The sequence below is a fragment of the Neophocaena asiaeorientalis genome, unplaced genomic scaffold (genome assembly GCF_003031525.2).
Source record: "Neophocaena asiaeorientalis asiaeorientalis breed wild unplaced genomic scaffold, Neophocaena_asiaeorientalis_V1.1 scaffold46, whole genome shotgun sequence".
Classification (NCBI taxonomy): Eukaryota; Metazoa; Chordata; class Mammalia; order Artiodactyla; family Phocoenidae; genus Neophocaena; species Neophocaena asiaeorientalis.
The window spans coordinates 7,138,711-7,156,418 of NW_020175393.1; the positions used below are offsets into that span (position 1 = coordinate 7,138,711).

General features: G+C 47.4%; 1 protein-coding gene across 4 annotated transcripts in view; it reads right to left on the reverse strand.

Annotated features, from left to right (window-relative positions):
* Positions 1-3,550, reverse strand: part of MOCS1 (molybdenum cofactor synthesis 1) — a 38,226-nt gene extending 34,676 nt beyond the window's left edge. For 2 of the 4 annotated variants that reach the window (XM_024766168.1, XM_024766167.1), the window contains exon 1: positions 2,296-2,423. In XM_024766168.1, the coding sequence (XP_024621936.1) occupies positions 2,296-2,418 (123 nt within the window). In that variant the 5' untranslated portion in view covers positions 2,419-2,423. Of the gene's footprint in view, positions 1-2,295; positions 2,496-3,468 lie in introns of those variants that run through there. The other 2 variants (XM_024766170.1, XM_024766171.1) reach the window with 2 other exon arrangements.
* Positions 3,551-17,708: the final 14,158 nt, after the last annotated feature.

A 17,708-nucleotide genomic window follows, 5' to 3' on the forward strand; every position in this document is an offset into this window, starting at 1 on the left:
TCACTGTTGTGGCGTCCCCCATTGCGGAGCACAGGCTCCGGACGCGCAGGCTCAGCGCCCATGGCTCACGGGCCCAGCCGCTCCGCGGCATGTGGGATCTTCCCGGACCGGCGCACGAACCCACGACCCCTTCATCGGCAGGCGGACTCTCGACCACTGCGCCACCAGGGAAGCCCCCATCCCACTGGTTTTAAAGACAGGAAGAGAGGGGAAGAGACAGGCCCAGGAGCCAGGTCAAACTGGGGGCAAAGCGAGCATGAAAGCTTGGGGCTCCCTGTCCAGTGCTCTGTCACGTGCACCCTCACCAGATCTGTTTCAAACAGGCAAAAAATACCTGCTAACTCTACCGCCTGCAGAGCACCGGCCAAGCACTGTACCGAGAAAGGCAGGGGAGCACCCAGCACCCAAGGAGCAACCTGAGGATAACCCTGGTGGGGCACGTCCAGGGTGGGAGGTCTGTGATCAGATAGTTGACAGAATGACTATCCTGAGTGTCCAGGTGGGAGGGGACTTAGGGGACACAGTATGTGGCAAGGGCGGCAAGCATAATTACAACAAACATGTGCAATCCACGTGCACAGCACGTACATGTGCCAGGTTTTGTAGACACTGTTATTCCCATTTTACAGAGGAAAACACTGAGGCACTGAGAAGACTTGCTCAAGTTCACACACCTAATAAGTGGTAGGGCTGGGATTCAAACCGAGGCATTCTGAGTCCACCTTCTTACCTGCTAACGCTACCTGCCCTCGTGGTGTAAAGGTAAGGGTAAGAGCAGCCTCTCTTCTACTCTCCCCACAGAAAAGAAGCAGGAGCACAAGTGCTAGAGTTTGAGCTCCTTACTTTACAGCTCAGGGACTCCAGGGAAGTTAACTTCCATGAGCACCCTCACCTGAAAATACAAACTCTACTCACTTCACATGGTTTATTGTGAGGACTGAAAGAGAGCACGAATGAAGCCACTTAGCACAGGATGAAAGGTACAAAGTAAATGAGGGGCAAGGGGGAGAAGAAACTTCTCTTTTCCTGAATTCTTTAAAGATCTCTCATCTTTGCTTTCCAATTTTTCCCTCCACTAAGTTCAGAGTTCAAGGATACTGACAAACTTCTCCACCTCCCAGAAATGGGATCTGCTTATCTGAGGATCCCGCGGGTGGGGGGGAAGGGGGATCAGATCTGGGGAAAGCAGGTCAGGCTGAGGCCCTCCCCTTGATTGAGCAACAGCAGGTGCATGATCTGATGAATCCCAGAACTTGAAGCCCTGAGCCAGGAGGTGGGAAAAGACTGACCAGATCAGCCTAGAAAAGGCGTCACCAAAAAAGAGATGCTTCTCCCCAAATGATTCCCTGACAACATGGACAAAACAAATTTAAAACTTCTTATGCACGGGCTTCCCTGGTGGCGCAGTGATTGAGAGTCTGCCTGCTAGTGCAGGGGGCGTGGGTTCGTGCCCCGGTCCGGGAGGATCCCGCGTGCCGCGGAGTGGCTGGGCCCGTGGGCCATGGCCGCTGAGCCTGTGCGTCTGGAGAGACCACGGCAGTGGGGCCCGCGTACCGCAAAAAAAAAAAAAAAACTTCTTATGCTGGAAACCCCTCTGAGATGCTGTTAAGGACTGAGGGGGGCTATCCCAACCCTAAAGAGATAGCGGAGTCCCTAACCTGCAAGACCCCTGGTCCTGACTCCATTCTGCTCTAGAAAGAGACTGAACCCTCCTAAGGGAAATGAAGATGAAACAAAAAAAGTCAGTGAAGGACGGGTCACACAACCCTGTGACTACAAAGTGACAATTGACTACTGGCAGCACCAAGGTGACATTTTTAGTCAGTGCCACACTATGAAGTGGGGTGTCACAAAAACACCTTATCACACACAACCTCCACTGGGGGGCAGGGAGGAAAATGTTTAAAGAGGCTGGATGTGAGGCAGGGCTGAAAGGGGTACTAATAATATCTCATTGGTCCCAGAGTCCTGCCGCCTGCTCCCCCATCTCTAGGAGTCACTCAGACCTGGAAGTGGGTTGCACGGATGGGTGGGCAGGGAGGTTTTTAAGCCAGACCCCAAGGAGCGCCCCACCACGCCACCCCTCGTTGGGATACTGGGTGAGACTGGGCAGTCTATCTAGAAAATATCATTCCACTCTTCTCCCCACACCTAAATAAGCGCTGAGTCGTCCCTCGCAGAGGCAGACACCCCTCCCAGAAGCAGCTACCGCGGACGGGCCGGGGTGCTTCTGGGCATAAGGTGCAGCTGCCAGGCCACCCCCTCCCCAAGAAAGTGTGGATGCGGGAGGCTCACCTCCACGGCAGGTTGGGAGGGCTCCCCGGGGTGTGGCTGCGTCACCAGAGCGCCCGAGCTGCAGCTCCGGACGCTGGACCTCAGGACCCGCCGCAGCATCCGGGACACCGGTTGGGCCGCCATGAAGCCTGTCCGGCAAGGCGAGACTACACTGGGTAGCCGGCTTTGAGAGCACGCTAGCCCGGGACTCGCTGCCCCGGGTCCTCCCGGCAGGGGCGTGGTGGGGGCGGGGCCATACCAGCCAATCGGTGAGGGCACCGTGCCGCGCGGCCTTCTGGGAGTTGTAGTCCACACCCTCTGCTCCTATCCCAGGAGGCTAAGTGTTCTAGGCTTTGCAAAGCACAAGTTCAAACTCACCCAAAGATCTTCAGTCTTTTCCTACAGGCAGCTCTGGACTTTGTGCCAGCCACACCATGACCTAAGTGCTTTAGGGTCAGGTGAATGAACTTTAAGGAGGTACCAAAAAAGTGGGTTATCAAGATAAATAATTTTTTTTTTTTTTTTGTGGTACGCGGGCCTCTCACTGTTGTGGCCTCTTCCGCTGCGGAGCACAGGCTCCGGACGCGCAGGCTCAGCGGCCATGGCTCACGGGCCCAGCTGCTCCGCGGCATGTGGGATCTTCCCGGACCGGGACACGAACCTGTGTCCCCTGCATTGGCAGGCGGACTCTCAACCACTGCGCCACCAGGGAAGCCCAAGATAATATTTTAATGCAATATTTTAAAAAGTCAGGGACTTCCCTGGTGGCGCAGTGGTTACGAATCTGCCCGCCAATGCAGGGCATACGGTTCGAGCCCTGGTCTGGGAAGATGCCACATGCCGCAGAGCAACAAAACTACTGAGCGTGCGCTCTAGAGCCCAACTCCTGAGCCACAACTGCTGAGCCCCCATGCCACCGCTACTGAAGCCCGCGCACCTGGAGCCTGTGCTCTGCAGCAAGAGAAGCCACTGCAATGAGAAGCCCACACACTGCAACGAAGAGCAGCCCCGGCTCACCGCAACTAGAGAAAGCCCCTGTGCAGCAAGGAAGATGCCACACAGCCAAAAAGTAAATAAATAAAAAATTAAAAAATAAAGTCAGAATCAATGCAAAACAATCCATAATAAACAAAATATCAATATTTTATATAAAAACAATAACTGATCCTGCATGTTTATGACTTAACGACTTACCTAACTCCTTTCACTGTTGTCTAGGCCCTGATTGTAGGATGGTCAGCTCCCTCCTTCAAGATACACTTCTCCAGGGACTTCCTTGGCAGTCCAGGGGTTAACACTCTGCACTTCCACCGCAGGGGCTGTGGGTTCCATTTCTGGTAGGGGAATGTTTTTTTTTTTTTAACCAGAAAAAAAACATGCTTTCTTTTTAACCAAAAAAGTTAAAAAAAAAAAAAAAAAGATGCACTTCTCCAACTGTGCCCCCAAAGGAAGCTAGCAATCTTGGCCTCTCTGTTTAAAAAAGTATGTAGCAAGAAGTCATAAAATGAGTAGATATCATCTTTGGAATGCTTCCTACACACCAAACACCATGCTAATGACATGGAGGAACCTTAAATGTATATCACTTAATACTTACAATAATCCTACAGTTACTAGGATGTCAATTTCGCAACTTAGGAAACAGAAGCTTAGAGAGGTTGGGTAATTTTCCCAAAGTCACCTGGCTGATAGGTGGCAAAACTGGGGTTTAAACCCAGGACAATATGATTCCTAAAGTCAAGATTCAGTATGTATCAGGAAGTGGGAGGGGTGGGGGGTGTCCCTTTCTCTCTCTCGAAAACAAAGAGCTATAGTCTTTAAGGTTTTTCATGGAATGCACACTCAGTAATGAGTCTACGTACTAAGAATCTTATGCTCAAATAGGCCTATCTGTTGTATCCAAAACTATCAAGAACCAAACGCTGAATAGCATCATGGGAAACTCACCTTTAGTCTGATGCTAAAATCCTAGCTTTTCTGAAAGTCTCATTGCATTTGTACAAGTCAGTTGTAGTCAGTTATCTTTTCCTTTCCACTAGTCTATCAATTCTTCAAGACCAGGATCTACATCCTTATTTCCTAATATACACTTGGCAGTTAGTATCTTTCAGTCAAAGTTCAGACAATACATGCAGGGGGTGAGAGTGTGTCTGAGTACATTTGAGACACTAGGACAGGCCTCACAGAAGTCTATTTGCAAAGGGCCCGAGGACCATGGAGGACTGTTCAAGCTCTGTCCGTGGCTAAGCTGGATGCCTGTCTTCCCTCCCCCACCCCCCATCCAAAAGGATCCAGGACAAAACTTGGAAACAACCAAGATGTCCTTCAGTAGGTAAATGGGTTAATAAACTGTGGTACATCTAGACAATGCAATATTATTTCAGTGCTAAAAAGAAATGAGACATCAAGCCATGAAGAGACATGGAGGAACCTTAAATGCATATCACTAAGTGAAAGACGCCAATCTGAAAAGGCTCCCTACCGTATGATTCCAATTACATGACATTCTGGAAAAGGCAACACCATGGAGACAGGAAAAAAATCAGTGGTTGCCAGGGCTTAGTGGGAAGGGATGAATAGGTGGAGCACAGAGGACTTTTAGGACAGTGACGCTACTCTTTGTAATATCACAGTGATTGTACAGATCATTATTCATTTGTCCAAACACACAGAAGGTACAACACCAAGAATGGACCCAATTGTAAACTATGAACTTTGGGTAGTTGTGTTGTGTCAATGTAGGTTCATCAGTTGTAACAAATGTACCACCCTGGTGCGGGATGTTGATAGCCAAGAAGGCTGTACGTGTGTGGAGGCAGGGAGTATGTGGGGAATCTCTGTAGCTTTTTCTTAATTTTTCTGGAACCTAGAACTTCTTATAAAGCCTTTATTTAAAACAGTCCAGGATTGGTTTTCTGGGTATATGCCCGTCACTGCCTCTCTCTCATAATAGAAGCCTCAAGTATCCAGCCCTCTGTACTCATTCAGATCCCTTCTCATTCCATCGGTAGCTGTGGACTCTCTTTGCAAGTTTAGGCATTTTAATTAAGTAATGAAATTTTTAAAAGTTTTAGAAAATATTGTTTCAACAATTCCTATAATTTCTCCTCTTTTGGACCTTGTTCACGATGTTCTCCATTTGCCTCTCCAGACCCACTCCCTGACCCTCCCCACCCTCCTCTGGGGACTAGGACATTGACGTCTACCAACTGCCTGGATGGCATCATCCAGGCACCCTTGTCTCTGGTTTCCAGATGGATTTGGCTAGTAGGAGGCACAGGCAGGAGATTAGGGAGCAGAAAGAGAAGTCAGAGTATTTATTTCTCCTGCCTGATTTGCTGTTGTTTGGCACTGACTATGCCTTTCTACAACTATACCTGGCATTGCATGGCCCTTCTACCATGAGTCCAGCTCTCATCAGGTCCAACAACACCATTTCTAGCCATTACCCTTCAGGTTGGGTGGGGTTGGCTTTCCTCTGTTGATGGTCACAGATGCCTCAACATCGGTGTGCACTCTTAACTCTGCCCACACCTCAAAAAATGGTCCTTTCAAAAACCCCACGTAAGTGTGCTGTTTCTTGCTGGTTCCATGACTGACAAAGGATTCAAGGACTTCTCCCTCCCGTAGTACCCTAGATTCACCCTTGTGGACAGTGGTAATTACAACAGAGTAACGCCACTACGCCACCAGGGAAGTCCCTGTGCCTCACCTTATATTTAATAATCCAGCAAAATCCTATTTAATTGGCTTTTCACAGCCACCATCCTGTGCAGTAGATAAGACAGGCCCGTTTACTTGTGAAAACCCAAGAAGTTATTTGCCCAAGGTTAGGCAGTGAACTTGCCAGTGAGGATAGGGAGCCAGATCTTCCTGCTCCAAGTCAGGCCTCTTCCCAGTCTAGCACGTGTCTTACTCACAGACGCTTGCCCCTCCTTGACTGCTCTAGCAAGGCAACGTGTCACATGCAGTGTTCTCAGCCCAGCCAATTTTGGCTGTGTCCCAAACGAGCAGGAAACAGCTTCTGAGGTGTTTCTAGAAATATCAGCCTTTGATACTATCTGTGTCATTTCTCCACCCCGGTAATTACCCCAACTTAATTTAATAAGCAGCAATCATATAATCCAGACGGTGGGACTTGATTTTGCTTGCAGAAGAAGGAGGTTTGAGTAAGTGGATCTGATTGTCTTCGGGGAATTAGAGGCTGTTTTCTAATTCAAAGGAGGAACAAAGAGGGAGTTGCTTTCTTTTAAATACCTGGACCTTAACATAGTGAACTCCAACTCTGCAGATGTGCATAGAATAAAGTCACGTGTAATATCATCCCTTGCCTCCTAGGCTGGTGGGAGGGAAATCAGTCAGAGGGGTAGATGTCCAGACCTCTCTTTCATCCTGCCCTCTCCTCCCCTGCCAGTGTTTTCCATGGATAGAAACCAAAGAGAAGCCCGAGGGCAAGGGAGTCCATGGAATCAACCACTTACAGCAGAGAACAGGGCAAAAAGAGGTGGAAAATGATCCCAGGTAAGGGTGGAGCAAATGGAGAAAAACAACCCAGAGTTCTACTAATACAGATATCAAAGGGTATTCCTTTCCTGTAATGGGGCCAGGCAATATCTTTAAAGAAATAGTAACTCACAGGAGGAATTCATACTTATTAATTATCCATTGCTGTGTAACAAGCTACCCTAAGTGGACTGGCTTGAAACAAACATTTTCTCACACAGTTTCTGAGGCTCAGGACTCCGGCAGTGGCCAGCAGTGTGGTTCTGGCTTCGGTATCCCATGAGATTGCAGCCAAGATACCCACAAGAGCTGCAGTCAAGCTTCAACTGGGGGTGGAGGGTCCGAGTCCAAGACGGCTCACTCACGTGGCTGTTGGCTGGAGGCCTCAGTTCCTCACTGGCTGTTAGCAGGAGGTTTCTGTTCCTGGTCTTGTGGGCCTCTTCAAAGAGCTACTCACAACATGGTAGCTGGATTCTCCCAGAGTGAGAGATTCAAGAGAGAACAAGGGGGAAGCCACTTGCCTTTCACAAACTGCCCCCAAAAGCCTATTACCATCACACTTGCCACATTCCATTTGCTAGTGTTCCTAAATTCGGCCCACGTTGAAGGGGAGGGGAACTAGGTTCCACCTTTTGAAGTGAGGAATATTTAAGAATTTATGGACTGATTTTGAACCACCATACACTCAGAAGGAGATTCGGAGGAGAAAGAATTCAGAGTGATCTCAAGTAGTGATGAAGAGCCATATTTACCTATATGCCTTCTGCAATATAAGCCCTCTGAGGGTTGGTGCCAAATCTAAGTCATCTGTAATCACAGCACCTAGCACAGTGTGTAATGTACAATAACCTCCCAATAAATGTGCATTAAATAATACACTCTATATCTTTGACTTGCCTTTCCAGCACGGTGTCTATGTCAGTCAGATTGGGCTAGATCGTGCTGTTGTCACAAACAACGCCAACATTACAATGGCTGAAAACCACAAATGTTTCTCATGTGTGTTACATGTCCAGCAAGGGTTAGCTTGGAATTGTTTCCCATCAGTGTTGTCCTCACTCTGAGTCCCAAGGTAATGGGGCAGCTAATATCCACAGAGAACGTTAGCTCATTGCAGCTCTATTTACAATAGCCAGGACATGGAAGCAACCTAAGTGTCCGTCAGCAGATGAATGGATAAAGAAGATGTGGCACAAATATACAACGGAATATTACTCAGCCATAAAAAAGAAATGAAACTGAATTATTTGTAGTGAGGTGGATGGACCTAGAGACTGTCATACAGAGTGAAGTAAGTCAGAAAGAGAGAAACAAATACCGTATGCTGACACATATATATGGAATCCAAAAAAAAAAAAAGGTTCTGAAGAACGTAGGGGCAGGACAGGAATAAAGACGCAGACGTAGAGAATGGATTTGAGGACATGGCGAGGGGGAAGGGTAAGCTGCGACGAAGTGAGAGAGTGGCATGGGCTTATATACACTACCAAACGTAAAATAGCTAGCTAGTGGGAAGCAGCCTCATAACACAGGGAGATCAGCTCGGTGCTTTGTGTCCATCTAGAGGGGTGGGATAGGGAGGGTGGGAGGCAGATGCAAGAGGGAGGAGATATGGGGATATATGTATACGTATACCTGATTCACTGTGTCATACAGCAGAGACTAACACACCATTGTAAAGCAATTATACTCCAATAAAGACGTTACAAATAAATAAATAAACAAATAAATAATAAAGAGGGAAGGAGTGTGCAAAAGAGCAAACCGGTGCTTAGAGCTTCTTCCTGAAACGCCACACATCACTCTGCTCAAGCAAGTCACGTGGCCACATTTAATTTCAAAGGGAAGAGAAGCTTAGCCCTCTGGCGGAGGGGGGAAGCAGATATTGGTGAACAATAAAAATCTTACCAAAGGAACAAACTTCTCCTTGTGCTTTAATGTGTCATGCAGGCTCTTCTAGTCCCCTGGACAACCCTCCCCTCTATTCATCCCTGTGGGTTGCACTGCATACTGAAACCAGCCACGGCGGTTTTGTGTCCACACATGTCCCCATAGTCCCAGTGCCATGAAGTGCTGACTCCAGCATTCAGTCGTCTGTCATTAGCAAAATTAGGAGGAAGAGAGTTTGTAATAAGTCTTTAATTCAGCGGTTCTCAAAGTGTGGGTTTCCGAGGTCAACTGTTTTCTTACTAATACTAAGATATATAATACTTAGATACTCCCTGCCTGTTCTACTCTCATGCTCCTATAACTGTACAGAGGAATTTTACACAGGCTATCCAATTGTGATTTCAAAACGGATTGAATGCAAAAGCAGGTATGAGAATCCAGCTGCCTTCTGTGAAGCTTGACATCAAAGATATTTGCAAAAATACAACACAATGCCACCTTTCTCCCTAATTTTTGGAAAATATAATTATTTTATTTAAAGTGTTTATAATAGGTATTGACTTTGTTAAATTTTTTTGGCGGTACACGGGTCTCTCACCGTTGTGGCCTCTCCCATTGCGGAGCACAGGCTCTGGATGCACGGGCTCAGCGGCCATGGCTCACGGGCCCAGCCGCTCCGCGGCATGTAGGATCCTCCCGGACCGGGGCACGAACCCGTGTCTCCTGCATCGGCAGGCGGACTCCCATCCACTGCGTCACCAGGGAAGCCCAACTTTGTTAATTTTAAATCAGTTAAATATTTTAAAATTTCTCAGTCTTTATTTCTAATATGATAAATATAAATTTAAAAAATTGACATAGTAAATATATATTAAATAGACATAACACACATAAGCAAAAATTCTATGGGGTCTTTGGTACTTTTAAAGAGTAGAAAGGGTTCTTGAAAAAAGTTTGAGAACCGCTGCCTTAACATAGACCCCCTCATCTTTTACAGACACAGAGCCATCCTAGTAGTGCTTTATAATTGCTCTCTGATCACATTATCTTCCCTAAACCATAAAAAACAAACAGAAAACATAATCTCATGCCAATTCCCTTATTTCCCCGGGCTCCTGGTGGGCTACCTGTTTTGCGAAGGGGTTGGTGGAGGGATGATCGTTTCAGGGGGTTCCTCCCTAGCAGACCAAGTTCAATGCAGGAGCCCCACACTGGGAACCAAACCCACACTTCAGGTGTAACCTCTGCGATTCAGTCATTTTCTATTCGTTTGGTTCAGGTTCCTCATCAGTTAGAAATCATAAACAGGTCTTCAGTTTTATTGGGATTGAATCTTATAATGCATAAGCAAGTGTTCTATTGTTTTTATGATATTGTTTGGGAGCAAGGAGTGCCTTACTAGGTCACCAAACCCATCCTTGCCCCACATGAAAGAGTTTAGAGAGATTGATTGCATTGGGTTCATTAAGCCTCCAGGGGAGTTTTTTATTAGAATTAGGTAACCCCCATGAGGAATCTGTGGGTCCATTATAAACCATGAATACCTCAAAGCAAATTAGCTTAGCTGCTTTCCAAGAATAGGTCTCTGAGAGCAATAATGGGAAATGAGGTAGGTACAATAATGAGTTGGGAAGATTGAGAAGGGATTGCCAAAAAGGAAGGGTCCCAACAGCACCCCGACTACCAGGGAGCCCTGGGACCTTCGGCATGTGGGAGAAGAGGAGGGCATGGGAGGGCATCGAGAACCACCTTCTGAGACCTTCCCAGACCTTTTGTAGACTGGCTCTTCATCACTACTTGAGATCACTCTGAATTCTTTCTCCTCCGAATCTCCTTCTGAGTGTATGGTGGTTCAAAATCAGTCCATAAATTCTTAAATATTCCTCACTTCAAAAGGTGGAACCTAGTTCCCCTCCCCTTCAACGTGGGCCGAATTTAGGAACACTAGCAAATGGAATGTGGCAAGTGTGATGGTAATAGGCTTTTGGGGGCAGTTTGTGAAAGGCAAGTGGCTTTTGAATCTCTCACTCTGGGAGAATCCAGCTACCATGTTGTGAGTAGCTCTTTGAAGAGGCCCACAAGACCAGGAACAGAAACCTCCTGCTAACAGCCAGTGAGGAACTGAGGCCTCCAGCCAACAGCCACGTGAGTGAGCCATCTTGGACTCGGACCCTCCACCCCCAGTTGAAGCTTGACTGCAGCTCTTGTGGGTATCTTGGCTGCAATCTCATGGGATACCGAAGCCAGAACCACACTGCTGGCCACTGCCGGAGTCCTGAGCCTCAGAAACTGTGTGAGAAAATGTTTGTTTCAAGCCAGTCCACTTAGGGTAGCTTGTTACACAGCAATGGATAATTAATAAGTATGAATTCCTCCTGTGAGTTACTATTTCTTTAAAGATATTGCCTGGCCCCATTACAGGAAAGGAATGCCCTTTGATATCTGTATTAGTAGAATTCTGGGTTGTTTGTTCTCCATTTGCTCCACCCTTACCTGGGATCATTTTCCACCTCTTTTTGCCCTGTTCTCTGCTGTAAGTGGTTGATTCCATGGACTCCCTTGCCCTCGGGCTTCTCTTTGGTTTCTATCCATGGAAAACACTGGCAGGGGAGGAGAGGGCAGGATGAAAGAGAGGTCTGGACATCTACCCCTCTGACTGATTTCCCTCCCACCAGCCTAGGAGGCAAGGGATGATATTACACGTGACTTTATTCTATGCACATCTGCAGAGTTGGAGTTCACTATGTTAAGGTCCAGGTATTTAAAAGAAAGCAACTCCCTCTTTGTTCCTCCTTTGAATTAGAAAACAGCCTCTAATTCCCCGAAGACAATCAGATCCACTTACTCAAACCTCCTTCTTCTGCAAGCAAAATCAAGTCCCACCATCTGGATTATATGATTGCTGCTTATTAAATTAAGCTGGGGTAATTACCGGGGTGGAGAAATGACACAAAGAGTATCAAAGGCTGATATTTCTAGAAACACCTCAGAAGCTGTTTCCTGCTCGTACAGCCAAAATTGGCTGGGCTGAGAACACTGCATGTGACATGTTACCTTGCTAGAGCAGTCAAGGAGGGGCAAGCGTCTGTGAGTAAGACACGTGCTAGACTGGGAAGAGGCCTGACTTGGAGCAGGAAGATCTGGCTCCCTATCCTCACTGGCAAGTTCACTGCCTAACCTTGGGCAAATAACTTCTTGGGTTTTCACAAGTAAACGGGCCTGTCTTATCTACTGCACAGGATGGTGGCTGTGAAAAGCCAATTAAATAGGATTTTGCTGGATTATTAAATATAAGGTGAGGCACAGGGACTTCCCTGGAGGTTAAGAATCCACCTGCCAATGCAGGGGACACAGGTTCGAGCCCTGATCCGGGAGATCCCACATGCCACAGAGCAATTATGCCCCTGCACCACAACTATTGAGACTGCACTCTAGAGACCAAGAGCCGCAACTACTGAAGCCCGTGCTCCGTAGAACCCGTTCTCTGCAACAAGAGAAGCCACCACAGTTCGAAGCCCACACATGGCAATGAAGAGCAGCCCCTGCTCGCCACATCTAGAGAAAGCCCACGCACAGCAACAAAGACCCAACGCAGCCATAAACAAACAAACAAATAAATATATTTTTAAAAACTGTTAGAAAAAAAAGATGAGGCACAAAAAGGTTAAGCAACTAGTCCAAGAACACATGGACAGTAAGTGGTAAAGCTGGGATTTGAACCCAGAAGTCTGGCTCTAGAATCTGTGCTCTCAAGCACTATGCCCTGTTGGTGGCCTTGACCCTGACCACACCCCTCAGATAGTCCCTTCAGTTAATTCCCTGAGTAACTCTTTAGAGCTCTCACCTCTTTCCTGCTGCAATTCTGTACTATAGTCTATTGTCTTTCACAGTCTTACAAAAGACTCAGAAGGGACTGGGACATACTTAAAAAACTAATTTTGAGTTAAAAGAACTTTATATTTTATATCAAAACCAGATTCTAGGTAAAGAAAGTCTGTTAATTATAAACAAAACAAAATTCCATTCCCTAGCTCTTTTCTAAAGAATGTTATGAAGCTAACATGAATAACACAAGTCCAAAATCTCTTATCTGAAGGCCTTGGGGCCAGATAGATTTTGGAATTTAAAATGTTTTGGAGTTTTGAAAAGTCTTATTTAATATATTATACACACTGTATGTGTATGCAAAAGTGTTTGAATTACATAACACAGGGTTTAGGAAAGCCTTCAGGAATCAAACAAATTTTCTACAAGAAAACAGACATTCTCACTAAGCGGGATAGATAATGGTTATAAGTAGTTCATGTCAGTAGGTCACATTTTGTTGACAAATGAAGGATGGAAAAACTTTATTTTTCAGAAGTAGTTTGGTTTTTGGAATTAGAGATAAAGGCTTGCGTACATGAGGTAATACAGAATCGGGCCAAGGGTAGTAAACCTAATAAACTGTCATCAGAGAGAGGAGTACACACTTCCCCCTTCTAGTTCTAGTTACTGCCTCAGGGAGGAGGATGGAGATTCCAGCTCTGTTGCCTCCCCAGGTCAAGATGAAAGAGATTTTTTTTTTCCCCCTGGAGATTTGGTGCACTGGGGCTGTTCTTATGCTAGGAAACACTGACCCTAAGAAAGAAATCAGAGTTTTTGCTTTTGGGGGTGGGGATAGCTTCTGTTTGCACCTCCAGACCCCCTTCTCCATCTTTTCCACCTTGCTCCGGGCCTCAGAAGGCTGACCTGTAGAGGTGACCTGTGCCCTCTGGTTTCTGACTGGGTTTGTCCAGCGGGGAGTCCTGGAAGGAGATCAGAGCAAGGGAAGGACAGTGGCCGGGCGCTAGTCCCTCAGCTCCTGAGTGACTGCCCTGGGATGGCCGTGTCCTTCAATTGCAGTCACAGCCTCTGTCAAGGTGTCCTCCCCATGTGGCTCTCTCCTTCATGGGGTCGGTTATCCGTTCCCCTCTCCTTGTTCCTTCAGGCCTAGGAGTGGTTACCACTCTTCAAACACACACACACACACACACACACAGAGTCACCAGCTCCAGGATACTGCACTTTCCCTTGGGGCTTCCCTACACCTTTATGTTTATGATTTCCCTTTACCATTTCTCAGCATTCGAAACTCTATGAATATGCATGCTTCTTCCCTGTGTGCTGTTACCCATGGGTCCATTTATTGAGACACAAGAAAGGCCCCCAGAAATGTGTGAGAGGCCGGGTGATCAGGCAAAGATATCAAGGGCGTGGTCATCCAGAGCAGACCCAAGATGGCAGGCATCCCATCAGTCAGTTCACTCCCTATGGCCTCTGCAAGAATCATTTTTCCTAAGAGATGACTCCTTGGTCATCTGGCTTTTCGTTCTTTGGCTGTCTTTCCCTCCCCCAGAGTGACTGTATTCAGAAGGCATGGATGTGCCCTCAGAGCTCTGCCTCTACAGTACACTAGAAGGGAGACCTAACTCTGGGCAACTGGAGACTGTTCACGGGACTCACACCTCTACCAGCTTCCGGCACTGCCAGCCTCTTCCAGCCCTCCCTGTTCTACTCTCTCCCCAATCACACCTTGCTTTTCGTCTACCCTTGACCTTTGGGGAAAGGGATAAGCGTAGAGAGAGAAAGAGGAGTAGCTGACACCTGCTGGTTCATCTGACTTCCATGCTTGCTTCAAGGCTGCACTGCCACAGTCCCGCAACCAGCCATTTCTTGGTTCATTGCTCAACTTTAGGACAAATTTTTTCCCAGCTCCTAGCACATGGTGCAGCGCAGGCAACAAAAGAAAGGTCAAGTCACCGGGTTCTCTATTTTAACATAGAGTAGATAGAACTCAGTCATAGGGAGGAAAAATGCAGGAAGATGTCCTAACAAGCATGGAGGTGACCGTGTCCCTCCTTGTGCTTCTGCAGCAGAGGGTCAAAGGGCAAAGCGTTGCCATAGCATCTGTACCTCTCCCTCCTCCTGCCCCCATTCAAAGAAGAGGACGTGAGGCTGAGAAAAGCTTTTATCTGTCAATACATCCCAGACCAGACATCTCCCACCTCTGCAAGGACTAATCTCCTGCTGGCACACTGCATTTCTCCTCTTCTTGATTATGCTAAAATCTCCATCTCATGCCTGCCTTTAATTATACTTCGAAAGGCCCACTTCTGTTGACTTAGCCATATGACTTGGTGAAGCGGTCGTGGGTGGGTTGGTGTGGCAGACACCAGGCTGGTACCCTAGCCCGCGCTCCCTGGACCCTCCAGTGTACACAGTAGCTGTGGTTTTCATCTGCAGCATGGCAGTTCTTCCCACCTGGAGCCTGAGGGTTTTCTCAGATGCCAGAAGAGCTTATTGGCAAGGGTGAGGGGGTGAGCGTTGGTGAGGGGATGCCTCGGAGGTACCCCTCACCCTAGCGGGGCATGGGAGGCAGTAGATCCATGACCAGGGGAACCATCCTGAGGCCTGGTTCACACAGGTCCCCAGGGGGCCCCAGAAGGCCTGCACCCTGGCTGTGCATGGCTGTGTTGCCCACTAGTGCCCCCTGTCCTGTCTTTTCTCCCATCCCCGCCTCCCTTACCTAACTACTTCACTGTGCTTCCGGGGTTCACCTCCCAAACAGACTACCTGTACCCAAGTACCTGTCCAGAGTCTGTTTTCAGCGAAATCTAAACTAAGACAGTTGGAAAGGAAAAAAAAAAAAAAAAACAAGTCATTTACAGTTGCTCTCTGCTCCTCTCCCTTCTCGTTCACTCCTCCACCCCACGGAGGGCTGGCTCTGTCCCTGACACTTTGAAACTCCAGATCTTGCCAAATCCAGTGGTTCTGTACTATCACACTGGACCTCTTGGTAGCAGTTAACTGACCATTTCCTCCTTGCAGAATGCTCCTCTCCCGGTTTCTGGGACAGCATTCTCTCTTACTTTCCTCTTACCACTGAGCTTTCTGTCACGGTCTCAGAGATGCCCTTTTTTTCCCACTTCCCACTTAAGCATCCACATTCCTCAAAGCCCCTCCTTAACCCTCCTCTATTCTCATTCCTCACACTCACTGGGGGCCGCCAACTTCACTGGCTTCCATTCCAACAAATGCAAGCGAGGCCCCCATCCATGCATCCCACCCAGGCCTCTGTGTTGAGCCCCATCCTAGGCAAACCTCCCCCTTGGTTAGAACCTCTTCTATGTTCCATGGATCCTCAGATAGGCAGGCTTCCAACTGACATCTCTGTGGTGGAACATTTTTCCTCTAAAAATCTGTCAGAGAAGGATAGAAAAAAGGCAGGAATGTGAGGAAGTGCAATTGGACAAGGTTATGATCGCCTCTACCTTGGGAAGCAATCTAAGCAAAATGAGAGGTGAATGGAAAAAAACGAGTGAAAAGAAAGGTGGCAAAGATACAGGAGAAGGTTTCTGAGAAGGCAGAGGGGGAAGACTAGAAGGAAGGAGGAAGCAAGGTTCAGATTCAGAAATACTTGCAGGTACCAGGGAAATACGCTAATGGCATCCTTGCTAGTTGGCCTGTTTCCTCCTTGAACCAGGGGGAAAGGTCACTTGCTGGGGGTGGAGTGAAATGGAGGCTCTGAGAGTGGAGGTAAAATTTTGGAATGGGGCATGAGTTAGGGTGAAACAAGGGAAAGCACAACACAAACTGGCTTCAAGAAAACAAGGAGGAGATTAAGTGACTGATACAACTTGACAGTCTAAAGGCAGACTTGGATGCAGGCATCGTTTGGCCCAGAGGCTGAGGATTCCATCTGACTCCTGCCATTCTCTTATCCCCCCACCCCTCATGTTTTAGCAACTGTAGACACCGTACCCTCACTGTAACACCCAGAGCGAGGTGGTCTCCTCTGGGGCTCCTGCAGAAGGCGGGGGAAGCTTATTTCCCAGAAGCCTCTACAATTGTCTCCTGGTGTCTCATTGGCCCAGATTGGGTGGTGGGCTCATCCATGACGAACCGATCACTGTGGCCAGAGAAATGGGAAAGCTGATTGGCTGAAGCCCATCAGGGTCCACCCCTGGAAATACAAATGAAGTCAAATCCACCCAAACAACATGGTTGAGAATGGGGGAGGGGCACTGCCTCAAAGGAAAATTTGGGTGCTTCTGGGAGGAAATGCTTGAGGTGGGGGAGCCGGGGGAACAGTTGCTGGGAAGTCAACCAACAAAGGTCCAACCTAGTTCGTTTCTGAGGAAAATGTGAGAAGCAATTGTTGAAACATTTGTCAAGGTGATAGGGATAGAGTAGGATAATTAAATAGTCAGTTTAGAAATCCCACTAGGGGATTAAGGGTAGAAAGGGAATTTTAAGAGAGTTCTGGAGACTGTTGTAAACTAATGACCACTCAGGAAAAGAACCCAGTAACCTAATCTACACTACCTTGAAGGAAGACCAGGTGCACCCAAGTGCCAGACACACTCAGGCCACAAACCCTGATAGTTAAAACACACGACAGTAGATATGGGGTCTGAGTCTTGTTACATGAAATCAGAGAGCTAACTGTCCTTGAAGAGTAGCATTTCTACATGTAGTCAAGACAGGAATATAGGTGAAAGGGGACATTCTACTGAAACCTGAGATGAACTACCGTATCATAGTATATGTTACCACCCTTTTGCTAATATACATATGATTTAGATAGCACCGTGATGGTCCTGGTTAAACCATATAGGGCCAAGGGAGGAATTAATGATGTAAGCCTTGACATCTGCCCAAGAATGAGGAAGAAGGTGGCCCTCTCCCCCCCAACCCCGCCGCTTTTTCTTTGATTATAAAAGTGTTGCCGCCTTTGTTCTCGGGGCTGCGCTCCCTTGCGTGCCTGCTTGTATCTCTCACAAGCATTCTGTGCTAATAAACTCACTCTGCCTGCTGCTTTGCCTCTTACTGAATTCTTCCTGTGCTGAGACAAAAGAACCTGAGCTTCAGTAAGTCCTGACACCAAGGTGAGCTGGAGGGAGACGCCAGAGGGAAGAGATATGGGGACATATGTATATGTATAACTGATTCACTTTGTTATAAAGCAGAAACTAACACACCATTGTAAAGCAATTATACTCCAATAAAGATGTTAAAAA